General features: G+C 38.2%; 4 protein-coding genes across 7 annotated transcripts; 1 reads left to right on the forward strand and 3 right to left on the reverse strand.

The window, feature by feature from the left end:
* Positions 1–404: 404 nt before the first annotated feature.
* LOC130420643 (scavenger receptor cysteine-rich domain-containing group B protein-like) lies at positions 405–11,462 on the reverse strand. Of its 2 annotated transcripts, XM_056748092.1 has the most exons (10): positions 11,321–11,462; positions 4,828–4,993; positions 4,563–4,600; positions 4,143–4,474; positions 3,716–4,033; positions 3,275–3,583; positions 2,826–3,110; positions 2,074–2,364; positions 1,595–1,689; positions 405–1,503 (listed from the first exon to the last, which is right to left on the reverse strand). In XM_056748092.1, the coding sequence occupies exons 5-10, from the start codon at positions 4,017–4,019 to the stop codon at positions 1,411–1,413; spliced, it is 1,377 nt and encodes a 458-aa protein (XP_056604070.1). In that variant the 5' UTR covers positions 4,020–4,033; positions 4,143–4,474; positions 4,563–4,600; positions 4,828–4,993; positions 11,321–11,462; the 3' UTR covers positions 405–1,410. The 2 variants fall into 2 exon arrangements, with proteins under 2 accessions (XP_056604070.1, XP_056604071.1); XM_056748093.1 differs by lacking the exon at positions 11,321–11,462 and having other exon boundaries at positions 4,828–5,000.
* On the reverse strand, positions 7,448–9,981 carry LOC130420644 (tetraspanin-7-like). Its single transcript, XM_056748094.1, has one exon. It carries the CDS (start codon positions 9,549–9,551, stop codon positions 8,478–8,480), a length of 1,074 nt encoding a protein of 357 aa, XP_056604072.1. The 5' UTR covers positions 9,552–9,981; the 3' UTR covers positions 7,448–8,477.
* Positions 11,463–11,493: 31 nt separating the features above from the next.
* On the forward strand, positions 11,494–16,636 carry si:dkey-14d8.1 (zinc finger and SCAN domain-containing protein 21). Its single transcript, XM_056748089.1, has 7 exons — positions 11,494–11,669; positions 12,314–12,516; positions 12,603–12,692; positions 12,796–12,891; positions 12,971–13,081; positions 13,230–13,383; positions 13,498–16,636. Exons 1-7 carry the CDS (start codon positions 11,636–11,638, stop codon positions 15,180–15,182), a joined length of 2,373 nt encoding a protein of 790 aa, XP_056604067.1. The 5' UTR covers positions 11,494–11,635; the 3' UTR covers positions 15,183–16,636.
* zgc:113263 (uncharacterized protein LOC503753 homolog) lies at positions 16,130–24,085 on the reverse strand. 3 transcript variants are annotated; one of them, XM_056748087.1, is made up of 20 exons: positions 23,803–24,085; positions 23,257–23,450; positions 23,074–23,178; positions 22,907–23,002; positions 22,707–22,817; positions 22,488–22,611; positions 21,641–22,093; positions 21,312–21,555; positions 20,507–20,697; positions 20,207–20,432; positions 19,356–19,528; positions 18,964–19,213; positions 18,720–18,844; positions 18,220–18,475; positions 18,025–18,134; positions 17,700–17,946; positions 17,465–17,574; positions 17,107–17,365; positions 16,768–16,928; positions 16,130–16,654 (listed from the first exon to the last, which is right to left on the reverse strand). In XM_056748087.1, exons 1-20 carry the CDS (start codon positions 23,831–23,833, stop codon positions 16,650–16,652), a joined length of 3,471 nt encoding a protein of 1,156 aa, XP_056604065.1. In that variant the 5' UTR covers positions 23,834–24,085; the 3' UTR covers positions 16,130–16,649. The 3 variants fall into 3 exon arrangements, with proteins under 3 accessions (XP_056604065.1, XP_056604066.1, XP_056604064.1); XM_056748088.1 differs by having other exon boundaries at positions 17,465–17,571; positions 19,356–19,531; XM_056748086.1 differs by having other exon boundaries at positions 19,356–19,531; positions 23,803–24,084.
* Between the last annotated feature and the right edge of the window lie 293 nt (positions 24,086–24,378).

Below are 24,378 nucleotides of genomic sequence, written 5' to 3' on the forward strand. Positions count from 1 at the left end.
AACGCTTATGAATATTTCATAATAATTTTACAGAGGGTCATGATGGACTAAAAAAGCACGTGTAAAGGACGTCACTATTCTATCACAACCGATTCAGTTAATAGAATTACACGCAGCTTAAAGTCAAAGTAACAATTGACATGTAACCTTCAAAGTTGACATACACATAGTTTACATGTGTAGTTGTGCATTCTTGAGCGTCAGTGAATTTTTGCACATGAATTCTTAGCATCATGAACAGCCAGTAGATGGCAGCAAAATGTAGTCAAAAGCTTAATCTTATCTGTATTCTGTCCACATACCACAAATGTACATCCAAACTGTACAGATATACATAAATAGGATTTTTCCAAATTTTTCCCTACGGCCTTCACAATATTTATCCATTAGTTCATCATCTGACCTCTCATGACCCCGGCCCTAAATGTCATTCATGTATTTGCGCTATTGACCTCATCATCTGTGGAATACAGTGCACTTTTTACTAAACACACAATACTACTATGAAAATACTATGAATATGGTTGTAATGCAAGCCAGTTACTGCGGCACAAACTGAAACAACTGAATGTTTTGTAAATTGAACAATAATAGAATTTAATTGATATATGTATACACGGTAAAAGATTGATCCTTATATGAATGCAAAGCAGTAAACAACTAAAAGAAAAAAGAAGCAAGCTAAAGGGAGGTTTAAATAATAATGAATTAATAATAAAAGCAACTAACAATAACTTTTGAAATTATCTGCTTACTAAAAAAATTTGTTTCAATTTTGCAAAATACATTTTTTAGCTAAATTGTATTTTTACTACACTATCCTTCATAAAACTATTTAATATCTGTGTAACATTAAGAGGCCAGTATTATTAGTATTGGGCATATATAGTTTTAAACTTTTCACTAAAGCTAGAATCTAGTATTTCTTCTGTATTTGACTGATGACCTTAGAAACCTATTTGTGACCCTGGACAGCAAACCAGTCTTTTAGGTAAATTTTTCGAAATTTAGATTTTTACATCATCTGAAAGCTAAATAATTAAGCTTTCTAATGATGTAGGAGTTGTTAAGGATAGTACAATATATGGCGGAGATACAGATGTTTTTAACTCTGGAGTCTAATGGTGCACAGAATTTGAAACATTGAGAAAATCGCTTTTAAAGTTGTCCATCAGAGGCGCTGTAGCAGGCCATCCACTACAAAAATAACTTTTTATACATGTAGGGTAGAAAATGTACAAAATATCTTAATAGCACATGATCTTTACTTAATGTCCTACAGAATTTTGGCATAAAAGAAAAATCGATAATTTTGACCCATTCAATGTATTTTTGGCTTTCCCTAAAAAATGGTTTCATGCTACTTAAGACTGATCCAGGGTCACATTTGTGAAAGAATCGTAGGTCACTTCACACTTTGTTTTTTTGCTGAAAGATTTTTCCATCGGACTGAGTTTTCCAGCTGAGTGTAAACGTCCGATCTACTGGTAGCTTTTCCATTATCTGTGAGATTCAAGAGAACAGACATTGACATTAAATGAGAGAGAGAGGGTGAGAGATTGAAGGTATCTGATGCTGTACAGCTCACTGTTACCTTTCTCAGAATGATGTCTCTGATGTCAGGGTCATGTGGGTCAACAGCAGGGTCACCTGTTACCTCCAATCTTAACCTGTATTTATAAGTCACTTCTGCAAAAAAATTATGTAATGTTATTCTATGTAACAGTGCTGTACCAAGTATACAAGTAAAAAAACATAAGGTACAAAATATCCTCCAGCAATCTCAGAAATAACGTACAGTAGGACAAATGTGCGATATTGCTTTTCTATAGATAAAATCCCCTTATTCTAATTTAGTGCATATGCTTTCCTGTAGCTCAGTGGCAAGAGCATGGTTGTGGGTTCGATCCCAGGGGATGAGTTGTAGTAGACGTTTACCTATGTAAAATTTTTATAGGATAAAGCAATGTCAAATGCTTAAATGTAAATGCATAAAAATGTTAAGATGTGTCTGAGAAAATGCACCAAAAAATGTACCCTGTTGTCATCTCACAATAAAGAATTATGTTTTACCTCCACATATGACTCCTGCATGACTTCCTGGACCACAGAGGTTGCTTCCAGAGGTAGAAATACATTTTGTAAATGAGTTTTCGCCTCCTTGGCAATCAACATTTGTCCTCCACGACTGTAGCGCAAGCAGCCCAGAAACAGCCATCTCAACTTCACCGCATCCCAGCTCTCTGCAAACCACCTGTGCGTCTTTTACATCCCAACCAGCATCACACACCGCCCACCACGATCCACTTTGAAGAATCTGTACTGTTCCAGAACATCTGCTGGACCCATTCACTACCTTTATTGCTGGGAAAATGACAATAAAAGAGTAAAAAGCACGGTTTATTTTTGAATGAACGACTCATAGTGAGACATCAGGAGAGTAAAAAAAAACGACTGCACATATTAAGTTACCCTTCATTGTGGAAATAACATACAACAATTTTTGTCTTAAAATCTTTGTAATAGCCTTCTGTTCTTTGAAAAAAAGTAAATAAGACAATATGGTTATTTGTGGTGGAAATTACGCAATTATTGCAGAACGGTTGGATCCTGTGTAAATTTATATATCACACCGACACAATAGATATTGTCCATGTTTATTAAACTTTTTTGTTGGTTTATCACTTTACAGTTATTTTTTATAATTTGATTTTGATATTTTAAGATTGTCAAGTCTAAGGTCAAAGACTTTATGTAACAGACATGTTAAACTGTTCGTTTTTATACAAGAAAACACCTGTTGAACAGCCGAGTTTAATACTCACATCTGCATTTGACTGTAGCATGCAGGTTAGAAGAACAGTTTTGTGCAGACCAGCCACAGCGCATCAGTGTAGATTCACTCCCGTCGCAGTTGACATTATTCATCTTTGCTGGTATTTGTAATGGAGCACTGTTAGTCTCTATAACATCTCCACAGCCCAGTTCTCTACACACCACTGCACCATCTGTTAGATCCCAACCATCATAACACACCGGTCCCCACAGACCACCACGATAAACCTCAACCACACCAGAACAAGTGCTGCCTCCTGTCAGTCTGACGGGGTCTGATAAGCATACCAATAAACAATACACATGAATTACATGTTTTGGTTATAATTAACATCTTCACCTTTTGGTAAAACACAGAGATTAGATCTCACCGGGTGCCCTTAATACCATGCTGTTATTATAAAAATGATGTCCAAAAATTTAAAAGTGCTTTACTTACATTCACAGTTAATCCCAGAATCGTCTTTATGTTCACAAACGTCCCGCTCCCATTCCTTTATACTACAGTATCGCAGCATACTTTCTGAATTTGAACATTCCAAATCTTTCAACCACACCGGCCCTGAGCCCTGGCCACTGTTGGCATCTTTTATTGCTTCTTTAAAATTTCCACAACCCATTTCTCTGCACACTACTATCCCTTCCTTTTCATCCCAGCCACCATCACACACTGTTCCCCATTCTCGAGCAAGGTAAATCTCCACTGTTCCGAAACAAGGTTTGTTACCGTTCACCAACCTTGTAAGGGCTTAATAAACACAAAGAGAGATAGACAGATGTCAACAAATGGAGGCTAAACAATCCATGCTGTTCTCACTATCACATCATCATTGATTTGACAGATATACACAGAAACACAGGTGTGTGGATAGTAACTTACGCTGACAGATGACTCCAGCGGTCTTGGAAATATCACAAACACTCGGATCCACGGCGCCATCCTCAGATACACAACTGCTCAACATTAACTCACTTCCAGCGCAGTTAACTCTGTGTATCTTTATTGGTCCTCCTGATCCTTGTCCGAAATAACCGCCTCTCTTCACTTCTATAGCATCACCACAGCCCACTTCTCTACACACTACTGAAGCATCCGACAGATCCCAGCCATCATCACACACCGTTCCCCACTGACCATCTTTAAACACCTCCACTCGTCCAGAACAAGAGTCGAAGCCGTCCATCAGTCTAACATTGGCTAACGTCCATGTAGTGAGATAAGACACAGTATGATCAGAAAATATTTCAATCTATAAGCATATATAAATACAAAACATGCTGTTCATGGATAAATTGTTTGCACTTACGCGAACAAATGACTCCAGCACCTTTATTATCACACGATATTTGCTCTTTGTCTGATGGACAATAATCAAACTGGATTCAGTGCCGACACATTCAACTTTAGTCATCAATGCCGGTAATGTGCCGTCTCCAAAAAATGAGTCTTTTTTTCCCTCTTTCAACGATCCACAGCCCATCTCTCTACACACCACCACACCCTCCTCCTGATCCCAATTCTCATCACACACCGTTCCCCACTGACCACTGTAGAAAACCTCGACACGTCCAGAACAAGGGTGGAATCCATTCACTAGTCGGACCGAAGCTGATTTATTAGGAGTGGTGTGAATCAAACCTGCGTGTTACAGCAAAAGCAAAAATCAGCAAAATTCACACACCTTTTACATTTTGTACGAAAAATCTTTTTTAATGTAAATTCTTACCCAAAAGTAAAACAAGCCACATGGAGTACAGCATATTCCTTTAAAACAAGACTGGGAAAATTAATATGTTGAATAGTTTCATTTTGTTTATCATTATATCAAAAATATGCAGTTATTAAGACACGGATTTAAAAGCATAGAAAATATTTATTCAAAAAACAAATTGACTCTTACCTACACACTGGAACTATTCCACCTAAAACCGTTTCCATGTATTAAATATAATAATTATTAGGTGTTAAATGTATAATTTAGATATTCATACCTGTTCAGAAAGCACTGTCCAGCCGTGATAATCTTCTAACAGTTGTGTTTGCACATTTGAGTGTTTTTCCACTCAACCCATGGCCACTCCCAAAATCTCCATCCCACCTCCATATTATGGGTACACATGACATATAGTAAACACTTAAAATAAAGTAAAAAGATATCTAAAAAAAATCCAAAAACAATAATGAGTTGAAGCCACTTCCACACAAATAAAACTGTAAAAATTTGCTGTAGTTTTGCAGCAGGTTTGCCAGTCATTTACTATGGATTTAATTTACTATTTTGTTTCAAACATAAACTTATCTAGTTCTTACATTTTCTTTCATCAAACAAGACTAAATATCTTTGGTCACTTTTCTTGTTGGGTAAATGTGTGCTGCAAAACTACAGCCAAGTTTTACAATCTATTTAACGATGAACAAATTTAACACATACTCTGCAGGCTATTTAGATATATATTATATATTATGAAAGGTTTCCAGTTGTTTTCAATTTCTGCTGCCATAGCCTGCTTAGGCATGTTAAAGTCAGATTTGGTAACCAAATTGCAATTTCACTAATGACCACTCAGAAATTAAAATTTTATTTCTATTGTTGTGATAAACATGCAAACAAGTTTCCTAAGCGGTGATCTCACAAGGACACTTGTGTAACTATTATGTGAAGCACATTCTAACACACATGCTTCTCTATACACAGCAAGTATGCCGATGTATTCCTTTCTCCCACTTCAATCTGGAGTCCAGAATCTGGAATATTTATTTCAATTTTTCCAAATTGGACAGTTGAAAGCTCTCTGTCGAACTTACAAAAGTATAATGCAATGCATACACATTAAGAGAGAATGAAGACCCCAAATGAGAGGTGGTTAGGATTGCTGATATCACAAAGCTTCGACAGTAATCTTTATGTATAGAAATATGTGTTTCCATTGAATATCAGTGAAGCTTACAAATGTGGATTCTGTGGGTCTCGCTAATTGACTGCTTTGAATTTTATTCAAAATCCATTGTGGAGGATTCGTTCTACTGACCGAATCACGCAAATACTTTGCCTTGAGTATGACAAATGAATCTGAATCAGTGAAAACTTAAAATGTTTGGCAACAAATGTACTTGTTATGAATTGAATTGAATGTACACACTTGCATATACACCATATCAGAGCAAAAATGCCCAGAGCATGTTGTTAGACGATTCCCACCCATTGTATCATGAGTTTAACCTTCTCCCTTCAGGCATTCGTTCTAGAACCCTGATTGGTAAAACAAATCGATTAAGGTATTAATTTATGCCCTCAGCTGTAAAGTTTCTAAATGTAAGGTAAGAGCTTTTTAGAAAGGAAATGTATTTGTATTGTAATGTATTGTGTTTATGTGAATTCTTGTGTGCTGCAACCAAATTGCCATCAGGAAATTAATAAAGATAAACTGAACTGATATCCTTTTATAGCCCTTAAATTACAAAACAAGTGGTCATGTCCCAATCCCATGCCCCGTTTCTCATCCTTTACTCTGCACCCCACTGTTGTACATCGATAAAGGCAAAAAACAAATTATATTACCCTCAGTTAAAAGTTTAAAAAATTCGTACAGTAAACATTTAGTGAGCATCTACCCTTATGTCCAGGTTAGAAGTCTTGTTGTCATATTAATAAAATAATCTGTGAATATCTGACAGATTTTGACCTTTTAAAGAATGTAACCTTTATAATCCTTTTATGTGCTTTTCTTGAGCCTGACATTCTATTTTGAAATGGAGCTTTGTTTGTCATTTTAAATGACAAGATGAAAAATATACATATATATGTCAACTGCCCATTTAAAGAGATACTTGAAAAATGAAAATTCTGTCATCATTAACTTACCTTCACCAAACAGATTTAGCCCCCATTGAATCCTATAGTAGGAAACATCATGTCTTTTTCCTATAGGGTAGTCAATGGGGTGCAAAATTTGTCTGGTTATAAGCATTTTTCCAAATATCTTTCTCTGTGTTCATCAGAACAAATACATTTATAGAGATTTGGAACAATCTGAAGGTGAGAAAATTATGAAAGAATGTTTATTTTGGGGGGGAGTATCACTTTAATCCATTTACTTCTTAAATATCACTCAAAACTGCAAGGCTGAACATTTGAGTATTCACTTCATTGGAAAATTGCAGAGAGAGAGAAACTGAGAAGTGTACTTAGAGAACAAACAGATTCAAATAAGCAGGAGCAGACTTACAAATTAATGAGAGGGTGAGGCTTGACTGCTCTGCTTGTCACGTTAATGGTGATTTTAAAAAGAAAATATTTGACAGTGCCTTCCGAGGACTTATTAAAGTCACAGTAATAAATGCGAGACGACAGACTAGACAGTTGGTCATCAAGATATCACCAAAGCAATTCTGGTTCATTTAAAACAAAATACACAAATAACTTCATGAATAGTGTAATAAACTCATCTCGTTCTTAAGATGAAATTAGTTTGTTTTACATGGCTATCGATTCACACATTGAGTCAAAAATACCAATGACTGCCACATATCTCAATAGCATATCACATGCTTTTAATTGAGTCGAAATCACGACAAGGAAATACACCTGTTAATACAAAAAATGGTTGAAGATGCAGACAGCTTTCTTTAGAGATATCAATATAAATCAAGTCGGCACAAATTGCCAAGAGGGGTTTAAGTATTGTGTAAATAATAATTTTTTGGATTTGTATGCATGCTTTTGTTCACTACAGTATTTTCATAATAGTGGGAAATTTTTTCAACCAAATATCTTCGGCAGCAAGATGATTCACATGATTCAGTCTCCATGATCCTTCTTAAGCAGTTTATTTCAAAGAACACAACAATTGCATGTTTTTTTCTTTTAATTGTCATAATCATTATACAATAACCTGCTAATGAAGCATTCAAGAGGAAAAAGGCTAGACACACTACAATCACTATTGGTCATATTTCTAATGATAGAAACACATTTTACAGAATGCATGTGGAAACAACAGACAAGTAATATTATAGATGTCTTAAAATTACTACAAATATAACAAAGAATACCACCTTCTGATCTACTCATTACAAAACTGGTATGAAACAGAAACATACATTTGGCATATATAATCAGTGAAGTTTTTTTAACTTTTATTATTAGACTGAAATCATGCAACAATCACATTAAAATATACACAAGACAATTCACAATGTGTTACGTGTCAACGAAATTGGTCTCAATATTTAATAAAATCTGTTTTGACATTATTTGTAAAAAAGACTAAATGCTGATAGAGCTCACAATCCTACCCATGCCGTCTGCAGCAAGATAATGGCAAGCGTTACTACGCTATATAGCACTAAAAGTGGTTCTTGGCTTGCAAACATAGGAGAACCACTTTTAGTACTGTATAGAATTTTGGTGCTTCAGTGGTTCTTCAACGGCTCTGTGGGATGACTGAGGTGCTATATAGATTCATTGAAGAACCATACAGGGGTTCCTCTATGATAACGAGCAAAGAACCACTTTAAGAGCGATATATAGCACCTTTTTTATTGTAGTGACAACTACAGCTCAAATCTACAATTTAAAAACATAAAGTTATAGGGTTTCATGCACAATTAAAAGCTCCTCGGTCCAAGACAGTCCTGAATATTAATGGGCTTGACGTCGCTGTCTGGGTGTAAGACGATTGGCAAGAAGGCATGCAAGAGCGATGCCTCCCACCTGAGTGAAAGCAAGGCTCAAAACTGTTGCAGCAATGTGAAAGACTTTGTCATTTACCAAACTGAAGACTTTGCGAAAACAACCGTGGACGTGAATCCCCTCTGGATCACCGTACCCGTCTCCACTCTCTAGCAACGGTCTGTTTCGACACCCTCTGCGGCGTACACAGCAACTGTCTGGTAGCGAAAGAGCCAGAGAGTCATTTCCTGGAAGTCCCGATGAGTAAATACCATCTTGGGTGGCCCAGTCGGACGAGAGCCAATCACGCCAACCCTCGGCACCGCAGCATTTCAACGCCCTCTGAAGGCTATCCAGCGCATCTGCACGGCCCTCATCTTCTCCGTAGTCCATTACCGCTTTCTGTAGTCCACTATGAAACCCTTCAGCGATATCCTCCCTGTAGAAAAGACCTGAAAGCCCAGCGGCTAGTCCACCTATAAGCGTAGCCAGCTGGAAGACGCCATATGCCCGCAGTAAGTAAGGAAGGTTGGCAGCCACTCCCAAGCACCCTAAAAAGCCCCAGGCCGTCACGGCAGCCCCTGTGCCTAACAAGATTGTGGGGGCATTGGGGTATCGGTTAGCTGACAGGAGCATGTAGTTAGATAATGAAGCTTGCGCCCATACCCCAAGGGTGAAGATCGCAAGCCCTGCCGCCCAAAAAAGAAAGCTGAAAATCAGGAGTGCAAGGCGCAGCAAGGGCATGACTCCCGTCGCCCGGCAGCAAGGTGGGGCAGCACCCACAGCAGGCACAGGGGGTGCCAGCGAGCCCTCCGAACACAATGATAATGAAAGACGTTGCTGTTGGTCAACGTATTCTTGCGATGGAGACAGCAAATATCCTGGAAGTGCGGAGGGCCGGCGGGAGGGAGAGGGTAGGGTTGGGAGAGCTGTCTGTACCGTGGATGTCCGTCTTTTGGCACCGAGCAGCTCCCTTTCCCACTCATTCGCACGGCATGGACTTGGCCGAGCTGGCAGCGAGTCGTAGGGCGGTGCAGAGCTCATGGCCCCCTCTGGCTCTTTATCTACCTCTTGCTGCTTCACTCTCTCTCTTTCACTCCTCCCTTTCCCCTGCTCCTTTTGTTTCTCCCCTCTTGTTTACGTCCTTCCTCATCTCTCCTGCCAGAATTTTATGACCGGTCATCAACTCACCACTGCCTCTTCACACCCTCATTCGACCATAAATCGTTTTGAGAGGATGAACGTGTAGCACGGTTATCTTCGCTTGCAGGTTCCCACCCCCTATTCCGATGGTTGTTTCGAACATTTATTCCGCTCTCTCGATCGCAAATGCTCTATGCTTCTGCAGTGGCTCCCTGACTATACTGCGACTGTGATGACGTGTGGGGAGATTTGTTGGTTATGGGGCCGTGATGCTGTTAAACCCTTACCACCCAGATCTTCCTCTACTGGTGCAGGAGCCACATACCTCTGATCAGATCGATATGTGGTCATTATAGGAGCGTAATAAACGTTACGGCTCAACAACACTGACACTGATTACACTATAGATTGAATTTATATTCAGGATTACACATCCATGTTTGTGCATGAACAATCTTTCATTTTACATTTATGCATTTGGCGGACGCTTTTATCCAAAGCGACTTACATTAAAATACAGTGTTTTTAAACCTTAAATCGTGTATACATTGCATTACATTTAAAACAAATGATAATATTAGTTTTAGCCGTGTCATATCACCCCATTAATATACACACACAAAAAAATCTCAGTTTACCAGCTTTATGGTATAATCCATAATAAATATAAATATAAACAGAGCAGTATCTCCTTCAACAGAAATGTCTCGGGGACTGTAATCTGGCTCTTCCGCCAATTAAATGTTTTTGAATGAGTGCGATTCTAAGAAAATTACATCCATCATTTGGACAGGGATAAATTTGTTTGGTGGTTTCACGAAGTGCACTCCCTTTATACGTTCATCATTGCATACAGCATATGTGACCCTGGATCACAAAACCAGGAACATTTTAGAGAGCTTTTGTAAATTTCCTACCCTAAATATATAATAACTTGAATAAAAAATAGATAAATAAAATAAATACTTTATTTTTGTGAGTGGATGGCTTGTAACAATGCCTCTCATACATCAAAAGAACGATTATTTATTCAGCTTTCAGATGATGTAAAAATCTAAATTTCGAAAAAACTAAACCAGAAACCAAAATGTACACTGCCAGTCTAAGGTTTGGAAAAAAAAATCATATTTTAATATAATGGTAAACTAATATGTTTATTTATATCTTTAAAGTTTGTCACCCTTTGTCTATAATTTCATCATCCAGGTTCTATTGGCTGCTTTTAGTTCACTATTAGGTCCAAGTAATACCTTTATAAATATATATTTTTTAATAAAATGTATATCACAAATCTTGCCGAGAATTGTTTCCTGAATCTCTCTGCAGTACATCCAGTAACATTATATGCAGGTCCGTGTATTTTGAGAACCACAGCTTTACATGTAATATAATGAACCCTTGACTTTTATTTTGACAAAAGTGCTGTACAAAAACTATTGCCACCTGCTATCACATATATACAGTTGTCACATCCTTTACATCATTCCGTCTATTTGTCATTAATGTAAATTTGTTTTGAAACAACTGTGCAAAAGCTTGAGTAATATCTACCTAGTGGGTTTTAGTTAGGTTAAACTAGCATAATTTATAACGTTAGAAGTATGATATAATAGCATTGCCTGTTTTAATGTCACCACATATTAATTTACATAATGTTTAATGTTACTTACACTGTTATTTGGACCTCTTCTTCAGTAACGTTTCGATGACAAAATATATATTTACAAAATTTATTTTACCAAAGGAAACAACACCGCCAAACCTGTTGCGGTAGCAGAGCAGAGACAACAGCTGCACACACAATCTCAAAATGCGCGGAACACTGACGTACTTCCGCCGCGTGTTCCGGTTGAACGTTGTTGTTCGTTGCTTCGGTCAACTTCACGACCACCAGACCCTAATCTATTATAACCGTTTAATTCAGGGATGTGATGAGTTCGCAGTTTGATTAAAACACACGTACAGATTTACTTTAGCCGTCAATAATGGAAATTTTAAACGCAGAGAGTCGCGAGACCGGTAAGTTGTTTAGCATGTGAGCTAAAAGCTAAGAGAGTGAAGCTAGCAAAACCAATCCTGTTAAAGTAGCTTGCACACCACGTAATTCACTTTTTTTAATGATGTTGCTTTAAAAGATCTTTACATTTTTTAATTATATTTTATTATATTAATCTAGAATTTCTCTGTGATAAAACAAGCAAAACAATTACCGGCACAAAAAAAAACGAAAAATACAAAATAGTTAACGTACAGTAATGGCAGTTAAAATTAATTGTGGTTGTAATATAAACTGAGGTTTATATGTAACTTTTTGTATAATATGAATGTATTGTGTTTTTATATATGTTATTATATGATATAATATACATTTGCATTACGATATATAACACAATATAATTGTTTTATCTATTATTGCTATATAATCAAATATTATATATGTATACTCTTATTTGAAGCTTTCAAATTACAAATATAAAATTGTTATCAAGACGATTATAATAATATTATAATTATAGTATGGATGTAGTACACACACACATTTATAAAACAAGAATTTGGCTTCCAGATATTATGTTAATTCACAGGCTTCAGATATTGAGATCTATTGACAGTACATTTTTCTTTCTCTGCCTCTTTATTTATTCTTATTTCATTTATTGTAGTCCCTCCACTCCCTCTCTCTGCACTGCGTCTGGTGGTACCACCCCTGCGGCTGATGTCAGCATTTTTATGGCAGGTGATTCAGCGTCGAAATGTGACACATTACGGAAAGTTGGAGCAGTTCGTGGTGTTGGTAACAGAGACTGTTCCCGACATCATGAATCGAAGTCTGGTTAATAAACTCATCTTTTATCTTCGGAAAAAAGTAAATCCCATTTGAATTGAATTTTGAAGCGTTTCATACTTCTTCATAGGTTAGATACGGTATATGAAATGAATCTGTTTTTGTAGGTGATTCTGGAGCTTTGTCTGAAAGATAAATCGCCAGATCTGTGGATCATTCAGGCACATTTGGATTCTCTTCGAAGGTTCACACATAAAGTAAATGTTGTCATTGTTATTTAAACACCATCCATATAAAGCTATTTCATTTGAACAGTATTAGGCTGAATAAACATTGTCAATGTCTCACTTTTTGTTGCAGTGTAAAGATGTAGAAAGTGAGATCATCAATAACAAATTTATTAGAACGGTGCACAGCATCTTGGAGGATACAGAAAAGAAAGAGAATTTTATCCAGGTAGCTCTCAGATTTACATTTCTTTGTAGTCTTTTCTTTACAAGCCTCTGTCTTCATTCACCTGTTTCTCTTTCTTCAGCATGTCTTCCCTGTTGAATATGGGGCAGGATATGATGCAGTATTACAGAGCCTTGCATGGGACTTCCTGTCTCGAGTGGAGGATCTGCTACCTGTGCCCAATCTTAAAGAGGTAATGAGTTAACTGTAGCATGTAGCTAATGGTTGGTTAGTTTAAGACAGAGACAGGATGGGGAACCTTCTGTCCATTTCTTGCAGAGCTCAGGCTAAACCTTTAAATGTTGATGACCGTGTACTGCGGACACTGTGTGTTTCCTCAGACAGCCTCGCGGTTATGTGGCGGTCTGTCTATGATGGAGGAGATTGTGCAGCCGCTCTCAGATCCAATTGAAATCAAGGATGTTCTCCAACACTTCCAATCCAGAAGACTTCACAACAGAAATAGTGAGCAGCCAAGGAGAATTATTAGTGAAAGTAAGTTTTATTTGTTTGCATGCATTAAAATATGAAAATGTTCTATTAGTTATTGTGATGTTGTTTTTAACATCTGGATGATTCCAATTAGATTATTTTCTTCTTATTTTTCAGTGTCTATTCCTACCACGACTGAAGTGGTTTGTTTACCTCACCCGGTCATACAGGAGACAATCTCCCCTGCCTTAACTTTTGAACAAGAGGCAAGTTTGCCTCCTACATCTATAGCTCAAGAGACGGTTATCATTGATGCAGAAAGCACAGAGAGCCAAACAGAAACCGAACACGCATGCCTTGCAGTAATGAGTCCCTCGCAGAGTTACACTGAGGAGGCTGAACCTTTAACCGACAGCGAGGAATTTACAACAGAAGCCACTGCCGAAGAAGCAGAGAATGGTATACAAGAAGAAGCCCTCTGTGAAGAGAAAGATTCAGAGATCTGTGAAGTCCAGCAGATCTACCTCACTGCAGACGGCTCTACCGTGGTTGTATCGGAGTTTGAGAACGAGGGCGAGGAGACACAATTGCAGTTTCTGGAACAACCGGATATGACAGAGACTGCTGGAGTGAGGCAGGTCAGTTTGGAGCAGTGGATCTCGGAGTTAACAGGAAAGGGCATCTCTCTACCAGTCTTGCCTCCAAATCCGGTTGAGATCGTAAGGGAGGAGATGATCTACGTTCCCGTCGTAGAAAGACCTCCATCCGTGAAGTCTATCATCCACAGAAAGAGCAGTCCGCCTCGAGTCGCAGTGTCCAAAAAGCAAGTCTCTGTACCTTCTGAATCCCAAGCGGCACAGGAAGAAAAAAGACACGCGTGTCCCGAGTGCCACAAGGAGTTTCGTTTCGAGTGTCTTCTGAGGAATCACATGCGCACACACACGGGCGAGCGTCCTTTTCAGTGTTCAGACTGCGGCAAGAGCTTCAGGTGCCTCAGCTTCCTGACCAATCACATCAAAACTCACTCGCTCGCCAGGCCTTTCAAATGCACGCACTGTGTCAAGTCTTTCCGCAAAAAAGCCGACCTCTTCAAGCACATCCGTGTGCACACAGGTGAAAAACCCTACAAGTGCACCATCTGCGGCAAGAGCTTTTCCCAGGGCTCTTACTTAAAGATTCACCGCGAATGCCACACATCAGAAAACCTCCACCAGTGTCCACATTGTGACAAGAGCTTTCCAACAGCATTTAAGCTATCCATCCATGTCCGCCACCATTCCATGGAGCGCTCCTACCAGTGTAACCAGTGTGGGAAAAGTTTCATATACGCCAGCCTCCTCAGAAGACACAAAGGTTATCATGTAGGTGAGAGGCAGTACCTGTGCTCTATCTGCGGCAAGTCTTTTGTCTACATGTTCGACTTGAAAAAGCATCAACGGAACCACGAGAGACCCCGGATGAAGATCCCTTGCACCCTTTGTCACAAGACTTTTGCAGGACCGGAGATGCTGAGGTGCCACCTACGCATACACACAGGAGAGCGTCCGTTCCGCTGCAAGATGTGTGGGAAAGCCTTCTCTCAGATCGGTAATATGAAGAGACATGAACGTGTACACACGGGCGAACGTCCCTTCACCTGCGAGCGATGCGGAAAGACTTACAAGCACTCGTCTCACCTGAAGAACCATATGCTTAGCCACACCGGCGAGCGGCCGTGGCAGTGTTCGCATTGCGGGAAGAGCTTTAAGTTTGCCGGGCCTCTGAAAAAGCATGAGAGAATTCATATGGGTGAACGTGCAGACCATAGAAAGAGCTATGACCAAACCCGTGGCCGCAAGAAACACGAACCTAAAAGCCCTTGATGTTACAGGCCTATGTGCAGTTTGAATATTTATCTGATTAATTTAAATCATTTGTTTCAAAACAGACCAGTTTGTGCTGTTATGTTCCAACCAATATGTAAATTGTACAAAAATTACTTGCAATTTTGTATTTCAGCATAGTAGGTGGTATTTATGTTGGTAAGGGTTATGTTCTTTTATTCCAGTAAGCCTGTTGAAATATATTCATCATTATTTGATATCATGATATCTAAGTCATGCTAAATCAGCAACTTCAACAAACAATCAAATAAATAATCAGTTTATTGACTCAAAACAAAGCTATTATGGTATTTAACTGACATAAACAACAGTGTATCTTTTTGAATTATTAACAATGAAGTGTGTAATGTTCTATTATGCTAAACATTTTTCTCAGTTCCGTACTTACTACTGTTTGCCCTACCCATAGAAAGCTTTGAAAAAATATTTTGCAGTTCTTCTGATTGGGGATGCTGGAGGTCCAGAATTTTGACACCTTTAACAAAAGGTTGTATTTCTAGTTTCTCTTTAGTTCACAGTTTGAAGGTTTTATGATTGCTCATGTTGAAATTATATTGGATATACTTAAATCCAGATTACCTTCTTAAGATAATGTTAAAATTATCACTTAACCAAATTTGCTAATCGTTGTTAAAAAATTTGCCACAGTTGCCTGAAAGAGCAACCCTACTTCTTACTATTCCACAATTACTGAGCAATGCACGTGTTAATAAATACAAAAACAAAAGTAAAAAGTATTTGTTTCAGCCTTTTTGGTCTCGATCTAAAGTTAACACTAAATTTGGCTCAAACTGAAGCATATAAAAACAAATGTATTGATTATATTAAACAAGAACCCGTATTTGTATAATGTACATTTTGCATTTTGTTGTTAAATCTATGAGATATGTACTCCAAGACCAAATACTTTTGTACAATGTAGGAACTATGTTATTTCCCTGGAATGGTTCCAGAATGTTTAATGCAAATCTTAAAGTACAATTACCAAGTCATATGAGCCATTGTTCATGTAACTTTTTAGTGGTTTTGTGAAATACAATAGATGACAAAATCTGTTTTACAATTAATTTAGATTCTAAATACAAAAATACAACTAAAATGGCACAGAGGAAAGGTTTGAGGCAAATCTAATACTGCCTTCCAAGTTTAACACTCTATGGTAGCAGACAAGCAGCTTCAGACTGGTTATACGATCTATGGTTTTGAACCTGTGTGGTCACAACAGCACCATTAGTCCTGCTGTTGCTGCATAGTGGAAGTATTGGATTTTTTTAAGCAACCATTTGATTCCCACATTCATCTGATAAGAGGTTTGTGTGTCCCTGCTCCATAATTCATCCACAGGTCACGTGGCTGAAAATACCTCATTTGTCAGGTCACCTTTGTGCTCCGTAAGATCAGAAATCCTGGAGGCCTCACTTTTACCCCAAAGGAGATTTACTGTAGTCACACTGAAAAAGTCATATAGTGTAATATCACCAATGTGTATAATTTTTTTCTATTCTCATAAACCGATATGATATTTGCTTGATATTAGAATTATGAATACAGACACAAAATTTACCTGAGTTTTGTGCTTTTGAAGACCTGCTAGACGTTTTCCTCCTGACGGTCTCTGGATCTTGGGTGATGTTGCTCTCAGTTTCATCTGAATTTGGATAATACTTGTCGAATGTTTTCTTTAGCTGATTAAAGAATTTCCATTCCACCTGCTCCCCTTCATTTCTTTGAGTTAAGTAAAAAGATAAAAAGCACATTCGTGTCAACATACAGTTATTGTACAAAGAGTAGACAAGATCTATCTATTCACCCATACAACAAACCAGTCTTTAAAACTTTCCTTTTCTACATTGTATGTTTAATTTGCTGTTTAAAATAGTCAGTTTCAGGTTTGTGTGTATACCTTGGACTGTCAAGACACTGACGGTAACTGGCCTTCAGTCTTTTGATCCTGGTCCGACACTGTTCGTCGGTTCGGCTGTAGCCCTTCTCAGTCATTGCTTTAGCAATCTGCTGAAAAACAGGTTTGCGTTTGACACAGCATCTTAGCCTCTCCTGGATCTGGTCGTTTCCCCAAACGGATATGAGAGCCCGAGTCTCACTGTCACCCCACGCCAGCTTCGGCCCGTCTCCGAGGAGAGGTTTCGAGAGCGCCATGGATTCTGGACACGCAAAGAGGTACAAAAATGAATCTTCTGACCTACGTTTCTGTCATGAAGAACGTTATCTAATGATCTCAGGTGAAGATATGAACCATATACCTGAATCGGAATCAGTCAGGGATTCCAGCTCGCTGATGACCAGTTCATCGCCTATTGCGTCCTTTAAAATAATCTTTTCCATTTGATCATAAAATTTACACTCCTCTCTGCTAAAATAAAATAAGGAAATACAAAAAGGTCACATATTTTACATGCAAAATGTTTTTTTTAAATGCGTTTCAAATATTTTTTGTTTTTATACTAAAATAACTGATATATAGATATTCTGACCCACCTATCATAGTAAAACTGAGCTTTGAGCCTTTTCACACGCGAGTGGCACTGCTCGCCCGTTCTGTTGAAACCCCGTGCCAACATTCTCCTGGAAATATATCTGTATATGTGTCTGTTTTTCAGACAGCTCTTGAGACTGTGCTGCACACGGGCCTCACCCCAGATCTCCAGTAGGGCCTGGGTCTCCCGGTCTGACCAGGGCATCTTCCTGCCTGATTCAACTACTGCCACGGACGGCAACTGGGATTCTGAGAAAGAACACATCCCATAATGCACTGTGGCCAAAAAGTTGGTTTCGTGATTTCAAAATATAAATTCATACACACCTGCATCATGATCTTCTTGATCATCAAATATTTCCACAGAAAAGGCCCCATCGACCAGAAGCCTCTTCAATTTATCGTAGAACTTATTGTCGTCTTGCTCTTCGCCACATCTGAGTATAAACATTATTAAACCTCATGTGATAAAAATGGCTGCTTTGCAAGATCATAATTGGAATGAATAGATACTAAACTCACTGTTTTCTTTCACAGCACACTTGGAAATGCTTTCTCATGGTCTTGATCTTCACTCTGCATTGCTCTGGTGTTTTGAGGAACCCATGACTGTTCATCTTCTCTGCTATGTCGGCAAACACGTGGCCTTTGTGGCCGGAGTCTCTCAGGGCTTCCTTCATCTCATCTTCTGCCCAAACCTCTATTAAAGCATCTGTTTCAGAGTCTGACCAGTGCTCTGACACTGCCTGGTCCGAAATACTGCAGGGGTCCGACAATTCTGAAAGAAAACAAAACTTAAAACTCCTCTGTGAAGAATATAATGAAATGAAATAAAGATGAAATAATTCAAATTAAATAAAGAAAATAAATGTTTATCATGACAAATGCCAACAGATATGCAAAGAGCAGATAAATGGCCATTTCAAGAACGATGACTTGAAATTCAAAATGAATTCTGACTGGCTGTTAAACAGAGCAGGTCTTAATACACATTTATATCTAAACACTCTTGAGTTAAGTACCTGGTTTAATGCTGCTGTTGGGTTCTTGATCTGACGCCCCTGAAGCTTCGGAGGAAAATTTCTTCCGAAAAATGTCTTCCATCAAATCATAAAACTTAAATTCGACTCGCTCGGCTTCAGATAAACTGCAAAGAAAACACACATTGAAAACATAGCAGGACCCATTTACAACTTCAAAAGATGACATTTACATGAATTACATTAAGTAGTTTTGACTGTTGTTAAAAATAGTTTTGAGACTGACCCGAGGCTGTCCCTGCATTGCCTGTAGCTTATTTTAAGGCGTTTGATTCTGGTTTGGCACTGCTCGGCTGAGCGCGAGTAACCGTAAGCATTTAACTTCTCTGAGATCTCCGCGTAGATGTGGCCGTTGTGAGGGCAGCGCTGCAGGTTCATCTGGACCTGCTCATCCCCCCATAACTGAAGAAGAATCAAGGTCTCGGCATCAGACCACGCAACCTTCTTTCTGTCATCCATGCAGTTCATTGCTGTTTCTGTGTTAGATGATGATAAGGGGACATGGTGGGGATAAAAAGCAAGTTTCAGACATATATTTATCCATGGATAAACCGTGTTTTAGATTAATCTTCTTTTGGGCTAGAAGATATATTCTTTTTGCAATAGTACATAGGCTACCTATTTCCTGATACTTGTACACTTGGTACTCGATGTCAGTTGACTCCTCCTCTTTGATCTCTGTCGAGCATGGCATCTCAGGCAACGGCGTGTGGTTGGACTCTTCATTACCTAAGATTCTTTCCATTTGTTTATAGAATTTAAATTCGACTGACTCTTTGCCTTCAGTGCTGCTTCTTTGGGACAAAGAAGAATTCATGAATAACACTTTCAGTTATTTAACTAAAAAGTTCACCTAAATGATTTAAAATTCCCTCATGCAGTACGAGATGTGTTTGACTTCTTTTCTTAAGTTAAACACAAAAAAAACAATTTAATACATTTAGATATGGTGGTATATCAATAATGCTAAATGTCAAGACCAAACACACACATGATAACTGGTCACATGGCATGGAAGAAACAATAAGATTCAACAGCGTGCTGCCATATTTTACTTTACAGTGTATGTTGTCGTGGATATGTGACATATTGACATATAAAAAAAGTTTTTTAAGACAAACATATATTTTTATTTCAGAAGATCTTTAAGAGTCATCTGAATTACTTTTATGATGGATATCTGTCATATCGGCTTCCATAGAAAAGAACATGAAAACATTTCAATAAATTGTTTGTGTTAGGAAAAGAAATATGTCCTTCAAAATGTGTCAATAATTCTTTGAGTACATTTAATAATATGTGCTAGATTCACTTGTTTTGCTCTCATATCCTCAAGAAACACATGTTTAATTTTGTAAATTTAGAACAATATTAATTACAAAATGTCTTTTAATTTTTCATAAATTGATACATTTAAACTTCTAAGATTGAGAAGTGCAGCTGTAAAATGAAAATGTGAAATGACTCACAGGTTATTCTCGTAGCACTGTTTGAAACACAGCTTCAGTCGCTTTATTCTGCTCTGACACTGTTCCGCCGTCCGGATGTATCCGTGAGTGGCCATCTTCTTTGAGATAATGGCAAAGATGTGTCCATTTTGAAGAACCCCTCTCAGTTCTCTCTGGGTTCTGTCCTCTCCCCAGATCTTAATCAGAGTTTGAGTCTCCAGATCGGTCCAAAGGACATTCCTCGTACCTTAAAAGGGAATGATATATTTTAACAATACAGGATGTGTTTCTTAGATCTTTAATTCCAAACTGTAAAAGTACCCTCCAATCCAGCGTGACCCTGAATCTCCCAGGCATGTGTGTCCTCGTCCTCCTGCTGTCCAGAGGACTCTTCTGGAATTTTCTCAGAAGGATCGATATTGTCGTCCTGGTCTGTGGTTGAGTCTTTGCCGCACATAATTTTCTCCAACTGATTGTAGTACTTCCACTCTGGTTTCTCTCCACCTTTAACGCTGCCACACAAATACAAAATTCAGACTAGTTATAGTCTATGGTCAGATAGGCTGATTATAATTTAGTTTTGAGCCTTTTTTCGCATGTAAACAGACAAATCCAGCAATAAATTTAGTATTGAGAGAAGCAAAGCCACCAGCGAAATACACACGTAAAACTGCCCTTACCTTGTTTTCAGCGACAAGTTATTAATCTTTCTAAAATGAAGATGATAAAGTACGACACTATAAAATTACAAAAACAGTATGTTTACTCTGAAGGTCATCAACATAGTATTACTGTGGAGAAAAATATAATTTTTACTTTAAATAAACTCTCAAAACTAATAATTTGCATTACAGTCATGATTTTTTTAAAGGCATTATGCTATTAGGAAACCTTTATTAGGGGGAGACTTAATGTGCTAAATTGCAATAAATATTGTATACTTTTTCATTTTTAATAATATTAGAAAAATAGAAATAAATGAATATTAAATAACTATTGTCACAATTCAGAATACTTTTGGACCAATGAAAATTATCTGTGGTTGTGGCTCCTCAGCAGAATATCAAAAAATAAGAGATAAGCTTTAATAAAATGTTTTTGTCAATGTTTGTATGAGTGAACTCACTTTTCGTGGCACTGTCGAAAGGACATTTTCAAGCGTTTTATCCTGGTGTGACACTGCTCTGCTGTTCTGGCAAACCCTGTGTCGTACATCTTCTTGGAGATCAGGTTAAATATGTGTCTGTTGCGGGCACAATCTTTTAGGCTCCTCTGGACGCTGTCTTTCCCCCATATGTCAATGAGGTTGTGCGTTTCTTCGTCTGACCAGGGGACTTTAGAAGCATCCGATGTATGGTAGGAAGCCTCTTCTGTGGAAAGAAATAAATAAAACAAAATAACAATAACTACATGTATTCATTTTCTGTTCATTCAAATTGGTTATAATGAACTCACCTGTGTACGCCCCTAAGTGATTTATAAACGTGAACGCTCCGGACGCTTCAACATTATCATTTCTTTTTCTTTTACAGGATCTCATTGAGGATTTTTTTGTGCGTGTCTGATTCATCTCTTCACCGGGACAGCCTTCGTATATCTTCCTCTTGCCTTTACAATGGGCACGTGTTCCCCTTTCACTCTTAACTGACAAGTTTTGATCATCATCTTCATCAACATCTATGTCCAACTGTTCATCTGTCTCAATCTTGATTTTCCTCTTTTCAGCTTTCCAGTCCGACGTACTGGGATCAGACAGGGTTTTGGAACTGGGGCAGTCATCTTGACTATCCATTCCTGATTCAGATGGGTCGCCAGACTCAGCGTGATCGCTGGGAATGACGACTCGGACGAGTTGAGGGAGAGACAGAGAGGAAAATATTAAATTGTCGTGAGCCGAACGAAGTGTTTCTGCAACAGAGAGAGAAAATGAAGACACGAATCATAACATGTTATTGGCTGAGGAGATTTGCAAATGTATTTCATTTCTTGTAATGCACAACAATAAGCAAGTTACAGAAAGGTACCATTGTATTGCCCACTCCTTGACAAATGTGATAATAACAACAGCTACAATACTGTAAGGGCCTCCCAAATGAGAGCACACATATGGTTTTTCTTGATGAACCTGTCCTTTTGTAATTCAGGTTTCACTGATGAAAACTTTCCCTTTGTAATGCAGACTTTTATAGGGCACCTTTACAAACGCAAATGCAACTTACTGCTCACAGTAAATTGCATCATATATTCACACAATGTTAATGCAAACTTGTTTCCTTTAATGTAATAATACTACAAATGTTACCCTTTTCCAAAATATGTCCATTAGCTCTCTGACGTTCCAGAAGGTTTTTTATGTGCTTCGGGATCGAAATTGACTGAATGCATTCCTCCAGGAGAGAGGGACTGGCCCTGAACCAAGACACCATCTGAGAAATTAAACATTGAAATATGAATTCACCTTTGCCATCAGTCACTATATCTAACTGTACACTAATAGTCAACCGAACACAGAAAACTCTACCTGTGATAGATCCTGCACTGACATCAAGCGATCAAGCTGTAGAAGAAAGTCTTTCATAAGTCTGTGTAGTGCTTTGTCAAACCTGGGACCGTATTCCACCGGGAAAATGTTCTAAGGGCACAGGTTTAGAAACAGTCAAAGTTGCAGTTGCAGTTAAAAAAACATTAAAAGTATATTGTGAGCATGTGTAGGTGTGTAACCTGGAAAAAGTGCTCTCTTTCTACAGGGTTGCTGATAAGGGTCTGGGCGAGGGCCAAGAAACTGGCCTCAGATTCCTCCATATCTTCATCAACAACCTGTAGAATAGAAACCCTGCGTGAAGAACATGTCCATGCATTCTTCAACCCCACCTCCACACTTCTCATACCTCAATGAGCGCGTTGTTTGCACGAGGAGCCCGAATTCGGTCCAGGTGAGACTGAAGATCTTCAGGGTCGAGCTGATGCTCGCTACGACACAACTCTAAAAGAAACTATAAAATAAAAAATCTTAATTTTTTAACTCAAGAGTCTACAAATATGATCTGGTCTTGCACCATGACAGTACTTACCCTTGCTCTTAATCCAAGTATCAGTTGGACTCTTTGACGGAAATTCAAGAGCTCTGGCACAGTCTCCGTCACCATAGTTACAAACTCCTCCAGCATCCCATAATGCTTCACCTGTCTCTGTTCTGTCACCTGCCACATGGCCGCAGAGAGTAGCCGTAGAGGTGGGACTGTAAACCTCATCAATGACAAGGTATCTGAAAAAATGACAACATTAGGGCATGTAGCGAAAAGCAGTTTAATTTAAGTTTATTTGCATTGAAAGCTAATAGTATGGATATAAAACTGTATAACAATATTGTATTAATTTTTTATAGCTTTTATTTTTACAGACAAAGCTTACAGAGCTTCATTAAATATCGAATGCACTATAATTTATGAAAAAAATATGACACCGTTGCCTGTCATTTCCTCACACGTCCATTAAAACCAGATCAGACTGAGTGAGTTCACACGTTGCTGTCGACTTGTTTTGGTCAATTTATCGAGTTGTTTTCGTGTTGGATTTTACAAAAAAATGGAAAACCATAGAAAAATGCACATACACACCTTCGGGTTTCTTCGTCCACGCCGCTTCCATATTTATTAACTTCAACCAAGTTAAAAGAATCTTGAAATTAATATTTTCTCCAGGAATGAAGCAAAATTCAGTGTTATGGGTTATAATTCAGGCCAGTGAAAGATTTCGCTGTGTTTTCCACCTGACCATGTCGTTCATTTAACAACACTGGACTAAACGACTCGGATTCCGGTCTAATCCGCTTTGGTCTGGTCTACAGTGTAAGTTCTCCCTCTGGTGGCGCAAAACCACATAATTCTGGTTTTGCGAGGACACTACACAACCCAAACCCACAAACCATTATTTCATATTTTTTCAGTTTTCATATGTTTTACTTTTATTTTACATGAATGCAGACTGGACCGGGACAGGAGGTTCATAGGCATTATTGAAGAAGTATGCTCAGGTTTAGAAATTTGGTAATATCGGAGAACTTTTATTATGAAAGAATCAGCGGCGTTCCTGTTTAGATCATGAATATTACTGACGTCATAGTCTAACTATATATAAATTGCTTTGAATGTTGATAATACAATTCTAAATGAAATCTGTTTCCTGATGTTACA

This window comes from Triplophysa dalaica, chromosome 5, assembly GCF_015846415.1.
Source record: "Triplophysa dalaica isolate WHDGS20190420 chromosome 5, ASM1584641v1, whole genome shotgun sequence".
Classification (NCBI taxonomy): domain Eukaryota; kingdom Metazoa; phylum Chordata; class Actinopteri; order Cypriniformes; family Nemacheilidae; genus Triplophysa; species Triplophysa dalaica.

Excerpts from the sequence above, each read along its gene's own strand:
- LOC130420643 (XM_056748092.1), bottom strand. The coding sequence starts at position 4,019 with ATGGACGGCTTCGACTCTTGTTCTGGACGAGTGGAGGTGTTTAAAGAT. Across the intron at positions 3,111-3,274 it reads TTCTGGGATTAACTGTGAAT|ACCCCGTCAGACTGACAGGA; the intron begins GTAAGTAAAGCA and ends TATGCTTATCAG. Across the intron at positions 1,690-2,073 it reads TGCAGGAGTCATATGTGGAG|AAGTGACTTATAAATACAGG; the intron begins GTAAAACATAAT and ends ATTTTTTTGCAG.
- LOC130420644 (XM_056748094.1), bottom strand. The coding sequence starts at position 9,551 with ATGAGCTCTGCACCGCCCTACGACTCGCTGCCAGCTCGGCCAAGTCCA.
- si:dkey-14d8.1 (XM_056748089.1), top strand. The coding sequence starts at position 11,636 with ATGGAAATTTTAAACGCAGAGAGTCGCGAGACCG. Across the intron at positions 11,670-12,313 it reads CGCAGAGAGTCGCGAGACCG|TCCCTCCACTCCCTCTCTCT; the intron begins GTAAGTTGTTTA and ends CATTTATTGTAG. Across the intron at positions 13,082-13,229 it reads CTGTGCCCAATCTTAAAGAG|ACAGCCTCGCGGTTATGTGG; the intron begins GTAATGAGTTAA and ends GTGTTTCCTCAG.
- zgc:113263 (XM_056748086.1), bottom strand. The coding sequence starts at position 23,833 with ATGGAAGCGGCGTGGACGAAGAAACCCGAAG. Across the intron at positions 22,094-22,487 it reads TGGACATATTTTGGAAAAGG|AAACACTTCGTTCGGCTCAC; the intron begins GTAACATTTGTA and ends TCTCTGTTGCAG. Across the intron at positions 19,214-19,355 it reads GTACAAGTATCAGGAAATAG|AAACAGCAATGAACTGCATG; the intron begins GTAGCCTATGTA and ends CATCTAACACAG.